Below are 24537 nucleotides of genomic sequence, written 5' to 3' on the forward strand. Positions count from 1 at the left end.
CCATGACTTGTCACTTCCATTTGTAGGCCAAATCTTAGGCCATCATGAAGGGTTTTTGGCTTGTCAAGTCTATGGGGAGGTTGCTTGCAAGAAAGAATATAATCATGGGCTAGCTTTGTACTTTGGAAGACTAGAATGGGTTGGCAAGTGGTCAAAAATAGGCTTAAGGCTATAAATGTTGCTTGTGTAAGTAATCAAAACACAAGCACACACTCCACCTCACTCTCTCACTTTCGGCCTCTCTCTCTCTCTCTCTCTCTCTCTCTCTCTCTCTCTCTCTCCTAGGTATATATATATATGTATAAGTACATGTATATATTCATCTAGGAAAGTAAAACCTATGATAGTTAGGCTTAGGACATAGGTGTGCATGCATGGCAAGGCTAGTCTTGCTTCCTTTGGAAGCAAAATGATGGGATTCCATGTATGACTTGTCTTGTTATGCATTTTGGCAAGTCAAATGTCTAATAACCAAGAGACAAAAATTCCCCTAACAATTATGGACCAAAGAGTAAAGGAATATTGGTAATAATTTGATATGACTAGTCATGAAAATCTATTGTCCAAGGGATAATATTTTCCCTAACATTTATGGACCAAAGGTTAAAGTTTTCCCTTGCCTTTATTATCCAATAGGTAGGGTAAGTAATGATGCTAGGTAAAGTGAAATGACTAAACATAGGAATAAAATGATTACTCCTATAGTCTAATGGTTCAATAGGGTTCGGAGGGTTTCATAAGGCTCAAAGACGGTCAAAAAGGTCCATCTAGGGTTAGGAAATTGTAACTAGATTGAAACGGTAATTAGGGTTTTCTAACGAATTGGTTGGAAACTAATTCTACTTGCCAAGTAGGATTTCTAGCCAAGAAATATAATTTAAAGATTTTATTTAACTCACTAGAAAAAAAAATACAAGAACTTCTACAAGCATACTTGTCTTTAGAAAATGACTAGATTGCTCGGCGTGAAAATATATAATTTTATAAATCTCAAATCTAATTATGACGGATTATTAAAATTAAAAAGAAATTTTTAGTAACAAATCCAAGTAATTAAAATAAAATTTAAATATTTAACGAAATTTTTATTTACCAAAAATCAGGGTCGTTACAAATAACCTTAATTCCAAATGAGATTAGGAATGAACAACCCATAAATCTTGAAGATTTTTAAGTGTTTGATGTGCAAATCCAAGGATTTGAGGGAGAGATTGAAGAGAGAGGGGAGGGAGGCGAGAATTAGAGTTTGTTTCGAGGTCTTGGAGTGAGAAAAAAACATAAGGGGTCTATATATAGTTTCTGAATCGCGTGCTGAAAATTTAGAATTTTTGCAGGGTATACTGGTACTGGGAAACTACGGTACAGGTACATCATGGACAGATTTGAAAATTTTTGTCAACGTTCATCGAATCAAACCCCGGTCGCTACCAACACTTCCAAATATCATTTCAACACCGAAACTCAAAATTTAACTATCTACCGAACGTCCCATACATAACGACACGTCAATCTGTGCGATCACATCAATTAAATGACCAAAGTAAACCAAAGCACAATTTTACTAAAAATGAAATTATTGCATGGATCTTCACATAATATTCCCATGAAAGATCCATAAAAAAACTCAACAGACCATTCAATCTCTTTAAGAGACGAGAGAGGATCCCATTCCTATGCTAAAAAAATCATCACCTAAGACAATGTAACGAACATAGACACAAGAAGAGACAGCAAATGATCAAAAGCTTTGATAGTGCACAAGAAATTCAAGACGATTCATCAGACAACAACAAAAAATATTGAAATTTCTTTGTTTGCAATTGAAGACAAACGAATGTTGAGTTGATTTTAGTACAATTTTCGTGTGAGAAATTCTTGCAGAATTTGTTAGGGATCCTGACACGAAGAACTCAATGATAAAATTTTTCAATCTTAAGTAGCCTCTGTTTGTAATCTTTTTGTTTGGTTTTGTGCAGTGTTCCTCGTAAAACTGTTTGTTCTTATTGTTCCGCTATGTTAAGGAAATAGAATCCCACATTGCTTGGGAGTGGAATGGGTGATCACTTAATAACATCTGGGACCTCTCCACTCATTGCCAATTGGTTTTGAGATGGACATAAAGTTTTCACATGGTATCAAAGCGGGGCCCGTTCCACCCCACATTTTAAAAATTAACAATCCACACTCCACGATGACAGATCAGCAAAAAGGCTGCACAATGATAGGACCCAAAAGTGGCCACACGTGACAGACCTCAAATGCGGCTGCACGTGAGGGGGATGTTAAGGAAATAGAATCCCGCATTGCTTGGGAGTGGAATGGGTGATCACTTAATAACATCTGGGACCTCTCCACTCATTGCCAATTGGTTTTGAGATGGACATAAAGTTTCCACACGCTATGCCTTCTTAAAAAATAAGTAGTACTAGTTATTTGCAATTTTTAATGTTAAAAATAAAAGACTTACTAAAATAATTTATTTATGCAATATGGATATTGTTGACAGATCTCGATGAGATCTTTTGAACGATGCATGTGTGGTGCCGGTGCATGAATATTGGGACAGTTTTTTATAGGAAAATTGTCCAGAAAAAAGACAGTGGTGTACAAATCTGTCAAGCACAAGCAAATCTGTCAAGCACGAGCAAAGGAAATAGTAAGATTCTGAATGACAGTGGGGTACATAATTTTCCATGAGAAAATTATGAAAGAGTAGAAAACCAAATGGGGAAATTTACTTCACCGACATATGGGCCAAGACGAGACGACCGAGCTAGAGAGAAAAAGCCTTTGTGAATTTACTTCATTGACATGGTAGCGACAATTTTGTAAATTTATACATGAATAAAAGACCAAAAAAAAAAAGTATCATCAATGAATAAAAAGGGTGTGAAAATCATTTTCTGCGCTAGCAAAACCTGACCGTGGTATAAAAAAGGTCATTGATAAAACAGAATGCGAATTGTTCACATAACTATGAATATAAAATGAAGTTGATTTTATGTGGATATTTTGGTGCGGTCCAAGTGATCGCAGTCATCGGATGATGTTTTTAAGGGTCTAAATTTGTTTTAAATTTATGACCAGTGATAAACAATTATGACCGGTAATAAATTTAACAAATCTGAACCATTAATTTTCAAGATAAACAATTCAGATAGAACTGTACGCCCTTCTCTGCAGTTGACTGACTGCCGATGATTCATAGAGTAATGGTGAGGAGGTTAACCCCACAAACAAAAGGTGGGTCCTTTCAATTCTGATCAACACCCACACACCCACATACACACAAAAAAAAATAAACAGTTGAATGTTTACACAAAAATACAATACAATACAAATAAATCTTCACTAGATGAGAAAAAAGCCTTTTAAGTTTTTACTAGCATATTAGTTTAGTTATACTTGCGCCATCTCTTCCACATGCAATTTCCTTGGCATAGAGTGTAATTGTCGTACTAGCTCTCAAAAGTACTCTTCCTATTCCGATCCTTCCAAATTTGCCAGCTGAGAATGATTCAAAGTAGGGTTTTTCCATGGCACGTTACAATTAATACCAGAAATTTAGACGAAATCCAGTCAACAAAAGAGCATTCCAAGTAGATCCCTGACTTTGGCACATCCCCTGAACAGGTGGTCGATGTCTTCCGAAGAGGCATTAATTACACAAGGATCAGCAGAAGTGATGGGCCTGGACATGGAGGCCCTGAATTCATTCATGTACCTATAGATATCCAAGTAGATTGATTTTTTTCGCATGGAGAAATTTTTGGGTGCCAAGCGGGCACCACGTGGTGCCCGAGGAGTGCATCTAGGTTGTTCATTTCGATTTTAGATGGCTCAGATTTGGAAAGAGAAAAAGGAGAGTGTTTGACGATTTCCTAGTCCTAAATTAATGGGTTGCCCCAAGCGTAGGGTGAAGCCTGACATAGCACAATATCCAGTAAGACCGGAGTCAAATCCACAAAGACGGTGATGAGCGCTGACTAAAAACTCGGTTGTTATAATTTGAACTGGTTCTTAGGTAGCCACCACTTGTCGTTTGATGCTGATATTAACTAAAACCTGGGAAATTTTTTGATTTTTATTTTTTTCTCAAATAATTAAAAGGAGGTACAGTCGTAGGGTTCTTAGCACTCGCACCCAGTCTTGATTAACTTGCTCCATTCAGTATTCTTAAAAACATTCGATTTTAGAGAGAAAAAGATACCCTGAGAGATGCGAACCTTTATGGTCGCCGTTTACCCATACGCAGCGGAGAATAAGTTTTGGTCCCCCATTCTTCCGTTCACATGGGCTGCGACAATGTCCGGGTTCGTTTAACAGATGTTCTTTACTAACCTAAAATTGTTTTTTCTTTATTGTTTGAAAATATGAGCAGTGCCCGAATTGGTCACGGCATGCTAATCACCCTGCAACCCTACCTATACGACTACTCACACATTATTAAGCAAGAAACGGAAGAAACCCTAGTTTGAAACATGCTTTTATTTCGCGAGATGAAAAATAAATAAAAAATATCAACTAATCAAAAACCAACGAATAACTTTTATAAAGAACAAAAATTAAGAACGAGTTACCAAAATACGAGTATTTGAACAAAGCTTCCAATAAAATTTGAAACACAAAGAAATTCAGAAGAAAAGTCTCCACAGCCTCCTCCTCCTGTTTTTCCGTGGGAATCGGTCCTCCTCCCTGTTGTGTCTTCTTTTCTAAAATATATAACTCTATTCTTCTACTGCTGTCAAAGTCGTGGGCCAAGCCTAATTCTTTTACTTAGTCCAAGACTAAGTCAAAATAAGATGTAATGAATAGTAGCCCTATGGCCCATCATAAAAACATGCATAACTTCTATTCTTCTGCTACCAATTACGCTTTCACGATCACGTGCACAATTGGAACATTTTTAAGGCCCAATTCTTGTAGCTTGTAGCTCTAGCCATGATTTGGAATGTATTCTAATCTATTCTTCAGAATACCTACAACACAAAAATTGAGCATTAAAACACTAAGTAATAAAATAAATAGACTTAGCAATAATAAATTATGGGGCACTTATGTGAATATTTACGCGCGTATCACACTCCCCAACTTACACTTTTGCTAGTCCCAAGTGAAGAAAAACAAAATGCAACTAAAAAAACAAATTAACTGATAGTTCTTTTAATACCCCCATGCGGCTCAGGTAAGACGAGTGAAGTCCCAAGGGGGTTTTCAGCAATGATTGCCTACAAAACACCGTGAAACCTTTCCACATGAAACCTAAAAACCTGTAAGATAGCTCAATGATATCTCAAGCAAAGAATATGAAGTCATGGCAATGAGATAACGGCATAGGCAATTCTAGATGATATCAAGTCATAAAAATGAGTCACGACACCTATACTTAGCATGTGTGAACAAGGGCTTCGGTCACAAGTGAAAAATAACTAAAAATTCTCTCTGGATCGAGTCTTGACTTCAAATCTCACTATGTCATGCACTCAACGTGCATGTTAGATACTCTCAATATGTGTGGGCGGACATTATGTAAATGAAAACAAAATACTTAATGACACGAAAAGAACACTCTATATAGTGGACACACGATATCATGAATGGAATGCCAAGTATTGGAAACTCTCTCTATCCACCAATTCATAGCCCATTGCCCCTAGCTAGGATCAAATAGGACTTCAATTCTGGTTATAACGTCAGGTAAGGGAAAATATTTCAAAGCTAGGTAAAATATTTAAGTGTTCGAGAATGATTTACAACAATAGGGCAAATAAAATAATGTGTGCCCTTTCTTTTCTTTTTTCTTTTTCTCTTTTTAACTTCGCCATATCTCTCTTCATAACTCTTTAATACAATCTCATATAAGAACAAATATTTCTCCTTTCCACAATGATTTGGTGTCTTCCATTTTCGCTTTTTTTCCTTATAAGTGCATTCTTTTTGTTTTTTGTTTTTCCCTATTTTTGAATGGAAAAGATCACCACCAGTCAAGCATAACTCTCAACTCTACTCATCTCCTTCTTTTCTCAATAATTCACCTTCACATCATTAACTAGCCCTTCTCAAGATACAAATATATGTGGAGTTCAACAAGAAAAAAGGTTTGCATGCAAGAGGCTCAAACGGGCTCATAAGAGATAAATATATGAAAGAAAGAAATGAACCGGCTCAAAAATAGTAAAGATGACCTATAATCCTTTCCAATGGTACAATCATGCAAATTCCAAACCCAAGGCAATTTAAAATATTTCCAACACTTGACAACAAAAATAATGAGATCAACAATGAACATGCTCTTTTGTGACAAACAACAGTTCATTTGACACAACTCAAAGAAAAGGTAGGCTCTAAGCTCACATGAGCATAAGTCTCCGCTAAACAAGCCATCGAGAATAATCAAGTCACAGCTCACAAGCAACCAAAGCCCAAATAGACGTGAAGTGCAAAGATGCTAGAAATAAATGTCATGACCAATTCTTCGCAACAAGCTAGCAAAAAGAACTAATATGCCACCACAATATCAAAACAATAACTATCACATTTCGAACTCAATCAACCAAGAGCTAATCTCAACCGCCTTCAAGTCTCATGCAAAAAGAATTTCACCATTTATTTTATCAACAAAATAAAGAACAAAGTAATCCATCCCCTCAACTTGAACTATTTAATGTCCTCATTGAAAGCATGAAAAATAAAGATAGGACAGAAATGTAAAAAAAGGTGAGATCACCTCGAAAAGGAGGGGCTAAGCAGAGTAAACTATAGAGAGACGGAAACCCTCCAACTTGGATCGAGCAACCTGCAAAATGTTAGCCTCTAAGACAGCAAGAAAAAAAAACTAAAAGAAATAAATAAGGCAAGAAAAAAAATGAAAGACAAAAAACATCAACTTTCTCCACGCGAAAGACACGGGTACTACTTTTCTCCCCATTTCTCAAGCGAAAAACGGGTGGCTATACCAGACCATCAAAAGGGGAGGGGGGTGGGAGAGATAAAGAAAGAAAGAGTTTATGTACAAGCACCTAAACGCGGGTACCGAATATTTATCATGCCAACGAGAGTTAAGACAATGAACATAACATTCCATTCGATAGCTTTTATCAAGAATTGAATTCGGCTATGCCATAAGATAAGATACTTCGAGTAGCGCATTTGCCGAATTCATTTTAGACATTTAAGTACCACCAAGTATACAGCCCAAACTAGATCAATTTTCAAATTGTTGACAAAATCCACAAAATAGGGATGATAAACTAAATTAAATTCATCAACACCAAGAAAATCAATCAGTTCCACATTTAAAAACTCTTATGAAAGTGGAGACCCAGTAGGAGGGGTGACACCATCTAGAGCTAAGAGTATTTGATTATTCAGTGCAACTATTGGCAATGACTCCTCAAAAAGCATATAGCCTTCACTAATAAAAAGCGGCTCTATTTTCTCTTTTTCCCTCGCATCAGAATTGGTATCCTCAGAAATTTCAGCCAACTCACAAAATTAGAGTTTTTGGGCTAATTCATCTAGGTAATCCCAAGCCTCTTCAGCGTTTTTATCCAGGAATTCGTCAATTGACCTAAAATCAACTTGGCATATTTTAGGATTTAAACTATGGCAAAAAATAGCCAGAAGACTGCCAAGTTCACAATTAAAACTCGACCAAGAGAATACAGAAAATTTAAATCGCTCCCAACACTGCGAAAAAGACCCATCATCTTGTTGATAGAAATGTGATAGTTCTTGTAAAATCATATAAGTCTCATAAGAGGGAGTGAATGTTTTGAAAAATTGTATTACAATCTCACTCCATGTCGATTTTGGACTCAAAAAATTAAACCAATCTTAAGCACTACCACGCAAAGATACTGGGAATACATGTAAAAGAGCCACTTCATCACTAGCAAAAGCTTTCTCAATGTTATCAACATGCAAAAAATGATTTTCTGAGGCCAAATCATAAAATATAGAAAGTGACATTGAAAAATCAAATTGTCTTGCATAACCTCTATACCACATTGCAAAATAGGCCCTTTTGGTTTTTCTTTTCAACAATAAAAAAAATAGGTTAGAGGTGATTGTTGTCATACGATGGAGGATTGCATGCCTCTACCTATTATGACTCAAAACAAAGAACTAAAAGGAAAACAAAATAAAATAACTTCCCGAATTCCTAACACACGTTACTGCCCCCAGCAACAGCGCCAAAAATGCTTGACGATTTTCTAGTCCAAAATTAATGGGTTGCCCCAAGCGTAGGGTGGAGACCGATGTAGCACAATATCTGGTAAGACCGGAGTCGAATCCACAAAGATGGTGATGAGTGCTGACTAAAAACTCGGGTTGTTATAATTTGAACTGGCTTTTAGGTAGCCACCACTTGTCATTTGATGCTGAGATTAACCCTTTTTTTTTTTTTTGAAAGAATGCTAAGATTAACTAAAACCTAGGAAATTGTTTCGTTTTTTTTTTTAAATAATTAAAAGGAGGTACGATCATAGGGTTCTTAACACCCACACCCATTCTAGATTAATCGTCTCCATTCAGTGTTCTTAACGTTCGATTTTAGAGAGAAAAAGATACCTCGAGAGATGTAAATTTTATGGTCGCCATTTATCCATGCGCAGCGGAGAATAAATTTTAGTCCCCCATTCCCCTGTTCACATGGGTTCCGACAATGCCCGAGTTCGTCTAACAAATGTTCTTTATTAACCTAAAATTGCTTTTTCTTTATTGTTTGAAAATAGGAGCAGTGCCCAACTGGTCACGGTATGCTAATCACCCGGCAACCCTACGTATACAACTACTCACTTATTATTAAGCAATAAACGAAAGAAACCCTAGTTTGAAACATGCTTCTATTTTGCGAGGTGAAAAATAAATAAGAAATATCAACTAATCAAAAACCAACGAATAACTTTTATAAAGAATAAAAATTAAAATGAGTTACCGAAGTGCGAGTAATTGAACAAAACTTCCAATAAAATTTCCTACCATATATAAAAAGAGGCAATTTGTGGGTTGATTTTTGCCAATTTGGGACACATTTACCCCTCAATTGCAAACAGTGCACACTTAGGGGTCTGGGTTTTTGGTCTTTTCGATTTGATTAAGAATGGGTGAATATCATTAGTCCACGTTCCCCCCCCCCCCCGGGGTCTGTTGGGTACAGGTGGAGGCATCTGTGGAGGGAGAGAGAGAGAGAGAAAGAGAGAGCAGTAACCTTCTCAGGGTCTCTCCCTTCTCCCACTTCTTTGCTTCTCACTCTGGAGGAATGATAGTCGAGCATCGCCGAGCTATCACAGACAGCAATGATCGCCGCCGCCGGTAGCGCCTGCCACCACCTCCAGTGGCCACCGGCGCATCCCTTCTAGTAAAACGCCTCCGCCGGTCACAACCCTTCGGGACCACCAAGGCTAGGCCTGCCCGGAGCCAAGGTATCCCTCTCTCTTTCTCTCTATTTCTGTACGCTCCTCCTTCTTTGCGTTTGGTCAATTTGCTCTGTCGACGTACGGATGTCTTCGTTGTGCTTTTTGTTTATGATGGTTTCCCTGTTCTCTATGGTTTGGCGGTGTTTGTTTGGGGTTTTTTTTGGGATCAGTGCTTCTTACGCTCCTTCGTTAAAATTCAGACATAAATGGCTATGGTGTGTGGCTTGGCTTTATTTTCGTTATTTTCCCTCAACTATTCTAGCCGGTTTGATGCTTTTTGGCTGTGTATTTGCTGTTTTCGTTTACTGCGTGTGTTGTGCTTTCCTTGTTCTGTGTTTGGGCTAGGTGCTTAGTTCGATTTCTGTCGTTTGCTTAGGTTTGCTTAGGTTTGTGTGTTTTGTTCTTTGTTGAGTTTTTTATGCCCAAAAATGATGCTTGTTATGTATTCTGCATTTTCCCATTACTTTGCGGTATAGGCTCTCTAAGCGACATTTTTTTTTGTGCACGGTGCTGTGAGTTAGTATTTGTTTTCTATAGTGTGTGCAGTCACAGAGTCTACCAATGTGATTTCTGCGTATGTTACAAAATTAACCATTTAGGGAACTTGAACTGAACGTGATCCAATTTGGCTAAAGGGAGCACCAAAATCCTGTCGAGTTGGTTCAGTTATGTAATAGAACTAACACTGTTTGCAAGTGAGCATCGACATAGAATGGCCATTGCATATGAAGTACGGAAAATGAATGCAAATGAGCTTCTTTTCAAGATGGCCAGTGGAGCAGTTTTAGCTTGCTCTCTGCCATTCTTCGGGATCAAAGTAATGCAAATGGAAATAAATGTTTCTCCTTGTTCAAGAATCAACAAATCCTTTGTTATTTGGCTTAGTTTTATAGATCAAAGCCAATTCAAATATCTTTGTGTGTGTATTTGAAGTCTGAAGGTGCGCACACCTGCATGCAGGCAGCATTGTCTTGCACATAGGGATTAGAACACTGAGTGTAGTTGGGACAGAGCTCATCGAGATGCAACTTTTGCAGTATAACCAAGATGTCTTCCAGGAATCAATTTTGTTTGATTATTAGGAGGTAAAGTGTCCATGCTAATTAAATCTTAAGGTGTCTTTGCATCCAGAATTTAGAAGGATGATGTCCAGTTTTCCACGTTCCTAACAAATAAAACGATGCATCTTTACTATTGCAGATGATGAAGAAGCGTTTGATGTTCTATATTGTATAGTTTTCGCAATGGTGGATGCTCAGGGGGCTTGTACACAATCACACTGCTTCGAAACTCATCATGTTGTAGCTCAGTGCATGTTTTCCACCCAGACAATAAATGGCTTCAATTATCGCAATAAATTTTTACTCTTGGGCTTTGAGTTTCAATAATCAATTTTGAAGTTAAACCATGATATCTTACACTTGCAGTTTTGAACTGGTTTATGTTTGCAACACCACATCTTTTCTGTTTTGACAAGAGTTCTAAGTTTTGCCTCACCGACTCCGTTTTTAGATGCAACAATAGTGAATAGGGAGAACTGTTATTCATCGTGTTAGGCTTGGGACATCCACAGATGTAATCTTCTTTATCTGCTATACATTGAAATGAAAACTGAAACATTGAATGAGATTGGTTTGGGAATCAACTTACTCGCAGAACATGGAAAAGTGTTTGAAGATGCCATTTTCTACTTCAATATTGTCCTCTTGTTTATGTGCTTGTATTGCTTATGGTTCTATTGTTTCTCATCGATGCATATTGCTTCTTACTTGATTTATTATCCCTTCATTATTCTAGGTGTTCTTACCAAATTTTAATGTCAACTCCATAATTTAATTTACTTATACTTCTAAAGTTCAAATTATTGATATTGGGGAGCATTACCTGAATTCATTTGTGCTTGATTTTGTTCGGTTTTGTTGTCAGATAGAGAGGATTTTGAGAAAAGAATGAAGGGTGGAAATGTGTGTAGAATTGGAGCCGGTTATGTGTTCTACTTGAGGAATGCTACAAAGAGCCAAAGGTCCCATGTCATTTGCAGTATTGACAAGTGTGATGGCTTTGGATGGGGTAGCTTCCACGTACTTTAAAAGTCATTTCATGATTGTTGTGAGAACATCATTTGCTGATTTTTTGGATGCTAACATTGTGTTCCCGATTTTTATTTCATAACATGTGTATGCTAGCGTTTAGAGAATTCGTTAATATTAGTTTTGTACCCTTTTGATTTGTGCAATCTTTCTTCATCGGTGGAGGAACGAATCCCGTGTCTGTGCTTTCTGGTTTCGACGCTGTGACTCTTGCAATTGCCTTCAATATAAGCATTATGTACTAATGGTTAGACCATAGTGCTATGTAACTATATGTGCACTAATTCATGCAATCCTCAAATTTAACATGGCATATGAAATTCTTGTATCGAATTGATATCATTAGCACTGTAGTTCATAATCTCATAATTCAATGCCACCCTTCACAACCTTCTCCCTCTTTCAGAATTTAAGGCCATCCTATCATTAAAATCGCTTTTCCTACCCGCTTTGAAATGCAATGTTCTAAAATCGCAACTCAGCTGGTTGTGAAAGTAAGCCAGCTTTCATTTTATCCGCTTGTGTTGAAAGGAAAAGAGAAGGTTGTTATGGTTACAATTTTTGCCAACTATGCCCAGTATTTCTTTATACCAGCTTGTGCGCCCAGTATTTCTTTATACCAGTGGCGCACGGTTGCCTCTGGAGCAAATAACATGCACATTCAAATATGCTATTATTTGAACTTCAAATAGTGCAGTTGAAGAGCAAACAGAAAGATTGAACCTCACTTTGAATTTTTGTAAATAAATTACGATTCCAAATTAGACAATTAGAACTTTGATTTTAGGTGAGTAATTTAGATCAATCATTAGTTACTTTCTTAGAACTAATTTCTTTATGCTAACTAGCAACCGATTGTACTGGTTAGATTTGTCAGGAAGGGTGAAAAGATTAGCAACTAGCTATGACTTGGTTTGAGGATGATTTTCAAGTTTTGGTTTAACTTTTGTTCTGATTTGAGATTTTTTCCCTCTTTGCAGATATGATCCTATTGCTGAGTGGCCGTCCATTATACGTCTTGAATTAAGTAAATACATTTGCTTCCGCTTCGTCAATTGTTATACTTCATGTTCGTCTTCTTTCCCCTCAACAAAATGGCGGTGGTGTCTATTTCCTTGTCTTGTGTTTTCTCTGTCATGTCTTTCTTAGCCTTTCTCTCTTCCACTCCTCTTTTGCGAGGGCTAAGAGATCTGGTTGTGCTGCTGTTTATCCATGAGCCATGCTCTTATCAACTCCAAATTTTGTGGAGGGCTTATGTGTCTTGCTGCTGTCAAGGGTCGAGCTTGAGTTGCTAGCCTTTTCTAGCCTTGCTCTATCCTTGGTTAATGTCATTTGTCAATATCTAATGTTGAGGCTGATGTATAACTCATGCTGCATAGGCTATGCTTGCATATCTGCTCCTCAGTTAGCTCCTAATTCATCAAGGTCTAGAGGGTCGTCGTTTGGTTTTTCTTTCTTGTCACCTCTCAACGCTTGGGAGGACTATAAAGTCATTTTTCGATCCCAATTCCAACTTCTAGATGCAAATTTTATAGCTCTGACCCTCTCACAAGCATGCGTTCACTCAATGGAAAAAAAAAATGATGTTGCTGAAGTTTTCCCATTGATGCTCTTTCATTCCTTGTGACTGTCAACTGTTTTTGCTACACCCCTACATTTCCACCCTAACAATCAAAAACAGCATCAATTTCTGCCCTCAAACAAAAAACGTCCTCTTCAACGGACATAATTCTTGTGCCTTGCATGAGGCAGGACCTAGTGAAAGAAAAAGAAACTCAGAAGAAAAGTCTCAGCAGCCTCCTTCTGTGTTTCCGTGGAATCAGTCCGCCTCCCTATTGCTGTCTACTTTTCTAAAATATATATATAACCCTATTTTTCTACTACCTATCAAAGTCGTGGGCCAGGCCTAATTCTTTTACTTAGTCCAAGACTAAGTCAAAATAAGATGTAATCAATAGTAGCCCTTTGGCCCACCATAAAAACATGTATAACTTCTATTTTTCTGCTACCAATTACGCCTTCAAGATCACGTGCACACTTGGAATGTTTTTAAGGCCCAATTCTTTTAGCCCTACCCATGACCTGAAATGTATTCCAATCTATTCTTCAAAATACCTGCAACACAAAAATCAAGCATTAAAACATCAAGTAATAAAATAAATAGACTTAGCAATGATAAATTAGAGGGCGCTTATGTGAACATTTACGCGCCTATCAAAGAGAGAAAGAGGAGAGAGTGGTGGGGTGAGAAGAGAGAGAGTATTTCAATCTAGACGATCCAACATCCTTTTGGACGGTCCAGATACGCCGCTCGGAGACCATGTGGGTATGGCCTCGTAGTAGCCACTCTGACGCCCAAAAATTTCTCAAAAAGAAAAGAATCTTGTAGATATCAAGGAGTCAGATGGGACTATGTATGGCACGATGATAGGTTTGTAAATACACCTATTTACACTCCCTAACTTAGGCTTGTTATGTCCATTTAATACGCTACTTAGGATTTGATACTTGTTAATTGTGTTTTAGGATTCTCGGAACCGATGGTTAACATTTGAAGCTAAAAGCATAAAATCATATTTTACACAAAGTCGATGTCGAACCAATTGATCTAGAGACGACCAAACTACATTGGATAGCGAGAAACACCCAATCAAATTCCTCGCTAACTAATGGAAATTTGAAGCATAAAGTTCTACACGTGGTTAGTGGCTGGGAATTGGGCCATTTATTTGCCATGATTTGTAACGGAACGGTAGAGTTTGGAAAAAGTGGGCCCATTAATTATAATTTGGGAAGGACTTGGGCTGGAAATACAATTCTCGGTGTGCACACACGGCAGCAACTATATATTGAAGGGAAGGGTTTTGTTTCAGGAGGACTTTCACACACGGACGAAACAGAAAAAAAAAAAAGAGGTGGAAAAAGAACGGGGGCTGCCATCAGGAGGATGGGTTCCGAATCTTGATTTTTGCAGCTTTAGAATACATAGTTTTCTTAAGTTCTCTTTTCCTTTCAAGTTTTTGATGCTTTATTCAATTATTCGCATTTCGATAATTAGTTTTAATTTATGTTCTTAATTAAAGTTATTCGTTGGTATTCAATTAGTTATCTCTCATTTATTTTCTTTCTCCAGTATTAGAAGCATGATTCAAATTAGAGTTTCTTCTTTTTCATACATAATGATTAGTGAGTAGTCGTATAGGTAGGATCGCAAAGTGATTAGCACACTGTGGCCAGTTCGGGCATTACTCCTATTTTCAAACAATAAAAAAAAAGATTTTAGATTGGAAAAATACTTTCCGTAGACAAATCCGGGCATTGTCCGAATCCATGTGAACGGGGAAATGAGGGTCCAAAACTCATTCTCCGCTGCACATGGGTAAACGGCGACCATAAAGGTTTGCATCTTGCGAGGTATCTTTTTCAATCTAAATTGAATGTTTTTAAGAACACTGGATGAAACAGGTTAATCTGGACTGGTTGCGAGTGCTATGAACCCTACGACAGTACCTCCTTTAAATTATTTGAAAAGAACAATCAATTTTCTAGGTTTTAATAAATCTCCGCATAAAACGACAAGGGGTGACTACCTAAGAGCCTGTTAAATTAGTAAAACCTGAGTTTTTAGTCAGTACACATCACTTTCTCTGTGGATTCGACTCCGGACTTATCGGATATTGTGCTATGTCAGTCTTCGCCCTACGCTTGGAACAACCCAATAATTTAGGACTAGAAAATCGTCAAGCACACGACTAGACTTGCCCCAGTTTGCTTGCTTTTTGTTACACAATAAATCAACTCTAAATGCTGCCTCCCAAAAGTTTTACGTTCGAAATCTTCTAGGAGCTACCATGTAACTCATTTGGAATCAGTTCATATGGTGTTTTGCTCCAATTTTATTTGGGCTTCCGACAAGTGTTCGGTAAAATGTCTAGAACAGGATGTGGAAGTATTAGCTCAAGTGATGGAGTGTCGTGTGAGATCTCTTCCATTGAATTACATTGGGCTCCCACTTGGTGCTAATCTTAAAAATATGGGGTTCTTGCTGGCCGGCCCATTTTTGTCTCTACATATTCATCCAGCCCACCCCACGTTGAACCCATTCCCCACAAACCCTATTTTAAGTGAGGAACCCAATATACCCCTATTTACTAAACCCGCGCAGTAAGAGATGAAAATTGACTTCTCGGTACTGTAGCCCCTCTCTCTCTCCAGAAATGGCCTAAGTCACCGCCCACCCCGTCGTCTCAGTCCAAACCTTCGACTCCCACATGTCGACCGACAAGGACGCTCTCCCCTTGCCCTCCACCATGATGGCCCCGATCTGGTCCGAAATCGTCACCCACGTCCACTCCCTAGTCTCCAAGAACAACCGCTTGCCCTACGCCAACAACCAGACCTCCGCCGAGCCATGGGGCATCGGCCATGCCGTGGCATGAATCTGAGGGTTCCCGACAATGGGACCCACCGGGTCGGCCAAGGAGCGTTGAAGAAAGAGAGAAAGGAAAAATACAAGTATTTAGCGCAACAAATTGGTCGTTACGTTTTTTTCCAAAATGTATTCATGAATTACTTTTTGCTGGTTTTATAGGCTTGAAATTAGATCACGAATCTGTGATCTGCTTTATACATGCAGAATTGTTGACGGTGATTTTGATTTTTGGTGATTGATTAGGTCATGCGCGATTTTAGATGGAATGTTCTGTGCGGGCCTTTTTTTTGTATTGTGAATTTTTTTTTTTTTGAAGGTGTGAATTTTTTTTTTCTCGAAGGTGTGAATTCTGTCTTTTTCAAAGATGTGAATTCTGCAAAAGGGTATAATATGAAATTATGGGGATGTGAATTATGCAAAAGATTTGAAAAGGACTGCAAATTGATATGTAAATTTTAGGGATATGTGAATTTTGTAAAGGTGTGTGAATTTTGCAAATGGTGTACTAGGGCCAAATTCACACACTCAAGAATTCATATCAATAATTTACCCAAAATTTTGAGGGTGTGAATAGTGCAAAGGAGTGTCAATTAGGGGGTGTGAATTCTTCCAAATGAGTGTGAATTTTGCAACAAAAAAAAAGAAGATGAATAGTAAAAATGAGATGTGAATTCTGTGCGGTGTGAATTCTTTGGGTACGAATTTTGTGAGGTGTGAATTCTGTGGGGTGTGAATTGTGTGAATTTTGTGATGTGTGAATTCTGTGCGGTGTGAATTCTGTGAGGTGTCAATTTTAGGAGTGTTGAAAAGTGACAAGGGTAAAATAGTAAAATCATCTTTAAAAAGGAGCTGAATGGGATAGCTCTACAAAAAATGGTTTGCATGAAACTCCAAGCAAAAAATGGGACCAGCCAAGAATTTCCCGTAAAAAAATTCAAAGTTGGCAGCCTGTGGTAGATAGGGTGGAGAAAAGATTGGCAGTGTGGACACTTATCAACTCTAATACAATCAATCTGCCTATAAATAAATAAATTTTTATGTTAACAATTGACCAAACTTTTTACCAATTTCTTGTGTCATGATCAATCGGGTACACATACCCTCATCTCTCTCTAAATTATTATTATTGTTCAGTTTATCACATTTTCTTTTCTTTCCAGAACAAGATAAGAATCATCAAAATTATACAGAAAACTCTCAAAATGTGCCAGTATTACTATTATATCCAATATGTACTCATGAAAATACAGATACACATTTCATACATATTACCCCCTCCATCTCAATTAATTTAAATGCTCTCTACGGGTGACCATGTAGCTTTGACCTCAAAAAATAAAGTGCTTTTAGAATTAATTTTTAACTTTGTTTTGCATCATTCAAAAGATCTCAATGTATACTTTCAAACGGTAAAAAAAAGTTCCAAAAAAGATTATAAAAAATATGATTTTTTTAAAAGTCAAAATGACACGACTTTACACAAGGAGCATTTAAAAGAGATGAAGAGAGTGCAATAATAGGAGCTTTAAGTACTTTCACATGGTAGTCCAATTAGCAAGACCAGGGAGTTGCAATAAGAAGCAAAGGCAACTTTTTGTGAATAGTGATACCAGCAACTTCACTCACATCCAACTCCACACCATCAGGCAATGCAAAATCAAACTTGTGCACAAGATTTGCGACGACCAACTCATTGACCGCCGCCGCGAACTGAATCCCCGGGCACCCCCTCCTCCCCGCTCCAAATGGAATCAACTCAAAATCCTGCCCTCTAAAATCGATCGGACGGTTCAAAAACCTCTCGGGCCTAAACTCCTCGGGCTCGTCCCACGACGCTGGATCCCGGCCGATCGACCAAGCATTGACAACCACGCGCGTCCCGGCCGCAACATCGTAGCCCATTATTCTGACGTCTTTGGTCGACTCCCGAGGCACGAGAAGGGGAACCGGAGGATGGACGCGTAGAGTCTCCTTGATCACGGCTTTTAGGTAGGGCATTTGGTCTAGATCGTCCTCGTTTATGGGTTGGTTGGGTTGGGTTGTTCTTCGGACTTCGGCTTGGAGTTTTTTCATGGCTTGAGGATGTTTTAGAAGCTCTGTCATTGCCCATTCTAGGGCTGTGGATGTAGTATCAGTTCCACCAGCAAATACATCCTACAAGACAAAAAAAAAAAAAACAAACAAACTCCTATGAGTTTTATTTAGTATACATTTCTTGTTTGTTTATTTGATAAGAAGAACCGTAATGCTACTTGCACATACACTTTTTACACATATCTTACACATACATTTTTATAGGGCCCACCTCAGGTCCGACCAATCTGATCCGAATCGCTCATTATTTTTAAAATAATTTTTTAAGAGTTCCTGTAAAAAATTAACTCGATAGGATATCAGTAAGGATTTTTTTAGAAATCATATGGTGAAACAGTCTAATTCGCACTGCGATTTCTGAAAAAGCCCTTACCAATATCCTATCGAGTTGATTTTTTACAGAAACTGTTAAAACATTATTTTAAAAATAATGAGCGGTTTGGATCATATTGGTGAAACCCGAGGTGGGCCCCATAAAAGTGTATGTGCAATATATGTGTATAAATGTATGTGTCCTTAGCATTTTTGAAAGACGAATCTCTTTGACAGCAAGTTAAGAATCTCTTTGACACCAATTGTACACGGATCCTCCGTGTAGAAGGAAGTGCCCACCAACTTAATAAAAAGAAGACAAGTGAGTGTGGGACAATCGGCAAAAATGGGACAATGTTGAAAAAATGATATTTTGGGATTCTATGGATCCGAAACTTGATTATGAGAGCTATAAAGACAAAATTTAATTATGACTCTTTGGAATGATATGGTCAAAATAAAAAGATTTTCGCACTGATTCAAACGGATTAAAAATTGGAGTGCTTAATTTTTTATCCATATATTTTAATATATGAATATTTCAAGAATATTAAGCACTTTAATTTTCATTCCATTTGAATCAGTGCGAAGATCTTATTATTCTGATCATATTATTTTTAAAAGTCATAGTTAAATTTTGTCTTTATGGCTCTCATAATCAAGTTTTTGCTCCCAAAAAATCATTTTTTCAACATTGTCCCATTTTTTACCCTTTAGAATAATATGATCAGAATAATAAGATCTTCGCACTGATTCAAACGGATTAAAAATTTGAGCACTTGATTCTTAAATCATATTTTCTAATATATAAACCGTTCAAAAAAATAAAGCGCTCCAATTTTGAATCCGTTTAATCTAGCACGAAGATCTTATTATTCTGATTATATTATTTCTTAAGTGTTATAATTAATTTTGTCTATAAGGCTCTCATAATCAAGTATCTGTTCTTTATTTCAAACCCTGTAAAGTAGAAACTTGGTTATGAGAGCAATAGATACAAATTTTAATTATGAATCTTTAAAATAATATGATTAGAATAATAAGATCTCCACACTGGTTCAAAAAATTGAAAATTGGAGCGCTTAATAATTTTGAACGGTTTATATATTAAAAAAAATATGCTTAAAAAATTAAGTGTTCTAATTTTTAATCCATTTGAACCAGTGTGAAGATCATATTATTTCGATGACATTATTCTAAAGGGTCACAATTAAAATTTGTCTTTAAAACTCTCATAATCAAGTTTCTGCTCCATAAGATCCTCCAAAAAAATACATTTTTCAACAGTGTCCCAATTTCCACGCTGAGTTGTCTTCTTTTTATTGGTCCTTCTACATGGAGGGTCCGTGTATAATTTATTTCTCTAATCCTCAACCTTGTTCAGAAATCGAAGAAAGTAATTGAACAAGGATATAAAATAACAAGGCTACTAGACAATTGGTCAATACTCTGAAATAAGGTTGAGCATGTGAAAAAAACTATAAATAAAATGTGAAAAAAATAATAATAAAATAAGGTTGAGCATGAGAAAAAAATAAAATTAAAATAAGATTAGCACGATGTATAATTTAGATTCGAGCTCAACATTAGCCCAAGAGCATTGAACAATTCTTGAGTAAACAGTCATGAAGAAGAGATATTCAGGCCTTACCAAAATAAGAGCTTTGACGCTATCTCTATGAATAGGCATCCCAATCACGTTCTCTCTTTGGACTTCAAGCAACACATCCACAAAATCCTGATCTCTCTCTCCTCCCTTTCTCTCTCTACCCTCATGCTCTTCCACCACACCCTCCAAAAACTCATCCAACTCCTTAGCAAGTCTCTCCGCTCTCCCGTACACCCCATTTACTCTATTCACCCACTTCAGCCATGGGGCAAAATCTCCAATATCAAAAAACCCCAGTAACTCCACGAACTCTCCCAAAACCTCCTTAAACCCCCTCCTGCCCCCTCCTCCTTCTCCACGCATGACGCCGCCGTATTTCCGCCCCAACGCCACCCTACACACCACGTCCCCCGTCAACTCCACAATCAATTCGCTCAAATTCACCACATCAGAACCAAAACCCGAAATCTTCTCAATCATGAGCGTCGTCTCTTCTTCCCTAACACCGCGAAAGGATTGGACTCGCTTGTTGCTTAGTAGTTGGAGGACACAGATGCTCTTCATCTGCCTCCAATACTCGCCGTAAGGGCTGAAAGCCACATCCTTCCCTCCGTACATGATTTTTTCCCAAATGGTCGATTTGGGTCGGTTGGAGAAGATAAAGTCGTGGCTTTTCATGATGTCACGGGCCGCGGCGGCAGAGGAGGCGATCAAGACAGGGGCAGCGGCAAAGTGGAGGAGCATTAAGGGGCTGTGGGCTTGGGAGAGGGAGTGGAGGGAGAGGTGGGGGAAGGGGCCAATTTGGTGGAGGTTTCCGATTACAGGGAGCTTTCGGGGAGACGGCGGTGGATTTTTGTGCGGTGGTCGGGCGGTGATGGAGAGCCATTTGAGAAGGAAAACTAGGAAGAAAAACAGGGAAAGGAGAGAGAAGATGAAGGGGTGTAGTGAGAAATGCATGGCTGGTTGTTTGATGAGTCTCGGCAACAAATTTTGAAAAGCTGTATGCAATATGCATATGTGGTGTGGGTGTGCATGAATATTGGAACAGTGTATACTTTATACCACGGTCGGGTTTTGCGAGAAGAAAATGATTTTCACACTCTTCTTTATTTATTGAAATTTTTTTTGTCTTTCATTCATGTAAATCTAAAAAATTACTCTTATCTCTTGAGCTATTTTTTTCTTTATAAAGAGCTATTTGGTACTTTCTGGTGAATAAAAACAAAAAATATGTCTCAATAATTAAAAGCAGAGCGCTTTTTATTTTTATTTTTATTTTTATAAAGAGCAATCATTTCCTTTGGAGGAATTTTTCAGTGTCGGGTGGATATCACGTGGTGTCCGTTCGGCACATTCGAGTTGTCAATTTCGGTTTTGGACAGTTCAAATTTGGAGAGAGAGAGGAGAGAGAGTGGTGGGGTGAGAAGAGAGAGAATGTTTCAATCTGAGTCGTCTAACATATTTTTGGATGATCCGAATGGGCTGCTCAGGCACTACGTGGGCACAGCCACTCAGTATTCAAGAATTCCTCTTTCCTTTGCCTAACTTTTGACAAATTGGCTAGTTTTTGTCTTTTCTAGATGAGTGTTGGTGATTTCTAGATTACTCCACTATTTATTTCATTTTTCCAACTTTTATACTATTCTTTTATTTTACCAATTTTGTGTTTTTAATATTCTTGAGTGCACACGACATTGTTGAGAGGAATTTCCGAAGAACCCTTAAAGTAGTAAAAAGACAATGAGTGGGAAGTGTATGTACGGTCCAAAATAAAAGGCTAAAAAATGTTGGTGATTTCTAGATTACTCATTACTCCACTATTTATTTCATTTTTCCAACTTTTATAGTACTATTCTTTTATTTTACCAATTTTTTGTTTTAATATTCTTGAGTGCACACGACATTGTTGGGAGGAATTTCCGAAGAACCCTTAAAATAGTAAAAAGACAATGAGTGGGAAGTGTACGTACGGTCCAAAATAAAAGGCGAAAAAACAAAGGAGGAGGCTAACAAATTCAGATTGTGTTTTTGCACAAAACTTTAAAAGATATGTGTCCGAAGACTCTAAACCGTTAGTTGGATGTGGACTCACGTGCATTGAAATGATTCTAAATGTGATTGTGTATTTTTGAGTTGTGTTTTAAGTTGTATGTGTAACCCTGGTCTAACAAAATTCTTCGTAAATTTTTTTTAAAACCAAATACATACACACAAACACCTACACACTCTGAGTGACCTTTGGGGTGTTTTCATTATGGAAAATTTTGCAGAATTTTTTTTGTTGAAAATTGTTTGTTGTTTTCGGTGGTGAATAAGTTGGTAAGAAATGTCAAGTTGTTTTCACTAGTTAATAAGTTATTAATGGGTATATGAGTGAAAAAAACTATTGAAGAAGTTGTTGCTAACAACTTTTTTGTTAGTGGGAACGAGATGGTAAAATGTTGAAACTTGTTGATGACTTGCAAAAAACGCCTACGGTTTTTCCGCTTTTCCTTACTGGAAACACGGCTTATTGGTAATGAATGGAAGACTTGGACACGGGGGGCTGCTGCCTCTCAAGGGCAGCAGCAAACTGCTATGCCTAAAACTACGCCGTTTTATTCCTGACAATGCCCACACCCTTCATGACCCTTAATTCCTGTTTGGCCAATTACTAAACATGCAGCTATGCACTTTTCGAACAAGTAGTTGTGCACCTTTGTAACAAATTAAGTCTAATTTTTTTTAAACCATATTGGTTTTAATTTTTTTGACGGTTTATATTTTTAAAAATATGGTAAAAAAATTAAGTGCTCTAATTTTTAATTCATTTGAACCAGTGTGAAGATCTTATTTTGCTGAACATTTTATCCTAAAAGGTCATAATTAATTTGTCTCTAGGGCTCTTCTAATCAAGTTTCTGCTTTGTAGGATCCCAAATAAAAAACAGATACTTAATTATGAGAGACATGGAGACAAAAATTGATTATGACCCTTTAGGATAAAATGCTCAACAAAACAAGAACTCCTCACCGGTTCAACCGATTGAAAATTGGAGAACTTATTTTTTTAACCATATTTTTTACAGTAATATATAAACAGTTTAAAAATTAAGTACTCAAATTTTTAATCCGTTCGAACAGGTGCGGAGATCTTATTTTGCTGAACATTTCATCCTAAAGAGTTATAATTAATTTATATCTCTAGGGCTCTTCTAATCAAGTTTCCACTCTACAGGATCTCAAATAAAGAGCAATGCTTAATTATGAAAGCTTTGGAGACAAAAATTGATTATGTTCTTTTATGATGAAATGATCAAAAAAATAAAATCTTTGCACCGATTCAAACAGATTAAAAATTGGAGCACTTAATTATTTTTATCATTTTTTTTTAGTAATATGTAAACTGTCTAAAAAAATTAAACAAATATGTAGTTAAAAAAAAATTCGACTTAATTTGTTCCAAAGGTTCACAGCTACTTGTTCGAAAAGTGCACAGCTGCATGTTCCGTAATTATTTTTATCATGAAAAGTGTGGACATTATTAGGCATAAAACGGCGTAGTTTTAGGCATAGCAGCTTGCTGCTGCCTCTCAAGGGCAGCAGCCCCCCGCTTCCGGAAGACTTGGAAGGAGGAGGGAGACACTAGTGAGGTCAGTTTTTAATAACGGAGATGCTGATAGGATTCTTTGCCTGCCAATTAGCACCACGGGTCAGTGCAACGATAAAATTTGGAACTGCACGTACGTCCAATGGAAGGTTCTTAGTGAAATCAGCCTATGTGACTGCTAAAGATGTGGTCATGTGCGACGACGTATTCGTAACAGGCCGCCACGAAGACAAAGATGTTTATGTGGTGCAGGCCGCTCACTTTTAATAGGTGCCCGTGAAGATGATCGGTCCTGTTTGTGGGTTGGAGGTTGAAACCACCTCACACATGCATGCTGTTTAGCCGTGATATATAAGGCGTGTATAATGTGGTTACTATCCCCGTTTTGCTACGTATAGACCGGATCGGAGACAATGGTGGAGGCACGGTTGGAACTTGGGACAAATGTGGATTACGGTAACGGAATCAGCCTCTGGGGCTAAGCGCAAAGAACTGCTGGGTCTCTTTGTTGTTATTGGTTGGCGTATACGGTTGGCACGAAACGCGGCTCTATTTGTTTGGAAGAAAAATATTTTGCCCAGGTATTTGGATCGATGGATACACATGAAGTAAAACATTTTTTTAGTGCAAAATGTTTTACTTTCGAAATTTTCGTAAGTTGTTTTTGGAAATGTGACGAAAAAAGCGAAAAGATGTATTATTGATTGTGTACAAAACTCTAACATGTCTTTATATAGACTACGGGACTTGGTGATTAAGAAACTAACAAATAAAGAAAATACGCATATATAACAAGGAAACCTAACTAATTAGGAAACATAAATAACAATTGGAGGCTTAGCCAAAAATCCCTCATATTTACATTTTTTGAGTTAAAGGACAAGCACCTTTTGCAATCAAATATAAGGACAAATGTGTCTATTAAAGTATCTAAAATCCTATGGTACCTTATGAAAGTGCCTAAAACTCTAGGGGTATCCTATGAAAGTG

The 24537-nt window shown here is 37.5% G+C and overlaps 1 protein-coding gene across 1 annotated transcript; it reads right to left on the reverse strand.

Moving 5' to 3' along the window:
* Positions 1 to 17149: 17149 nt before the first annotated feature.
* Positions 17150 to 21052, reverse strand: LOC131310689 (cytochrome P450 736A117-like). Its single transcript, XM_058337853.1, has 2 exons — positions 20002 to 21052; positions 17150 to 18098 (listed from the first exon to the last, which is right to left on the reverse strand). Exons 1-2 carry the CDS (start codon positions 20914 to 20916, stop codon positions 17496 to 17498), a joined length of 1518 nt encoding a protein of 505 aa, XP_058193836.1. The 5' UTR covers positions 20917 to 21052; the 3' UTR covers positions 17150 to 17495.
* Between the last annotated feature and the right edge of the window lie 3485 nt (positions 21053 to 24537).

This window comes from Rhododendron vialii, chromosome 12a (genome assembly GCF_030253575.1).
Source record: "Rhododendron vialii isolate Sample 1 chromosome 12a, ASM3025357v1".
Classification (NCBI taxonomy): Eukaryota; Viridiplantae; Streptophyta; class Magnoliopsida; order Ericales; family Ericaceae; genus Rhododendron; species Rhododendron vialii.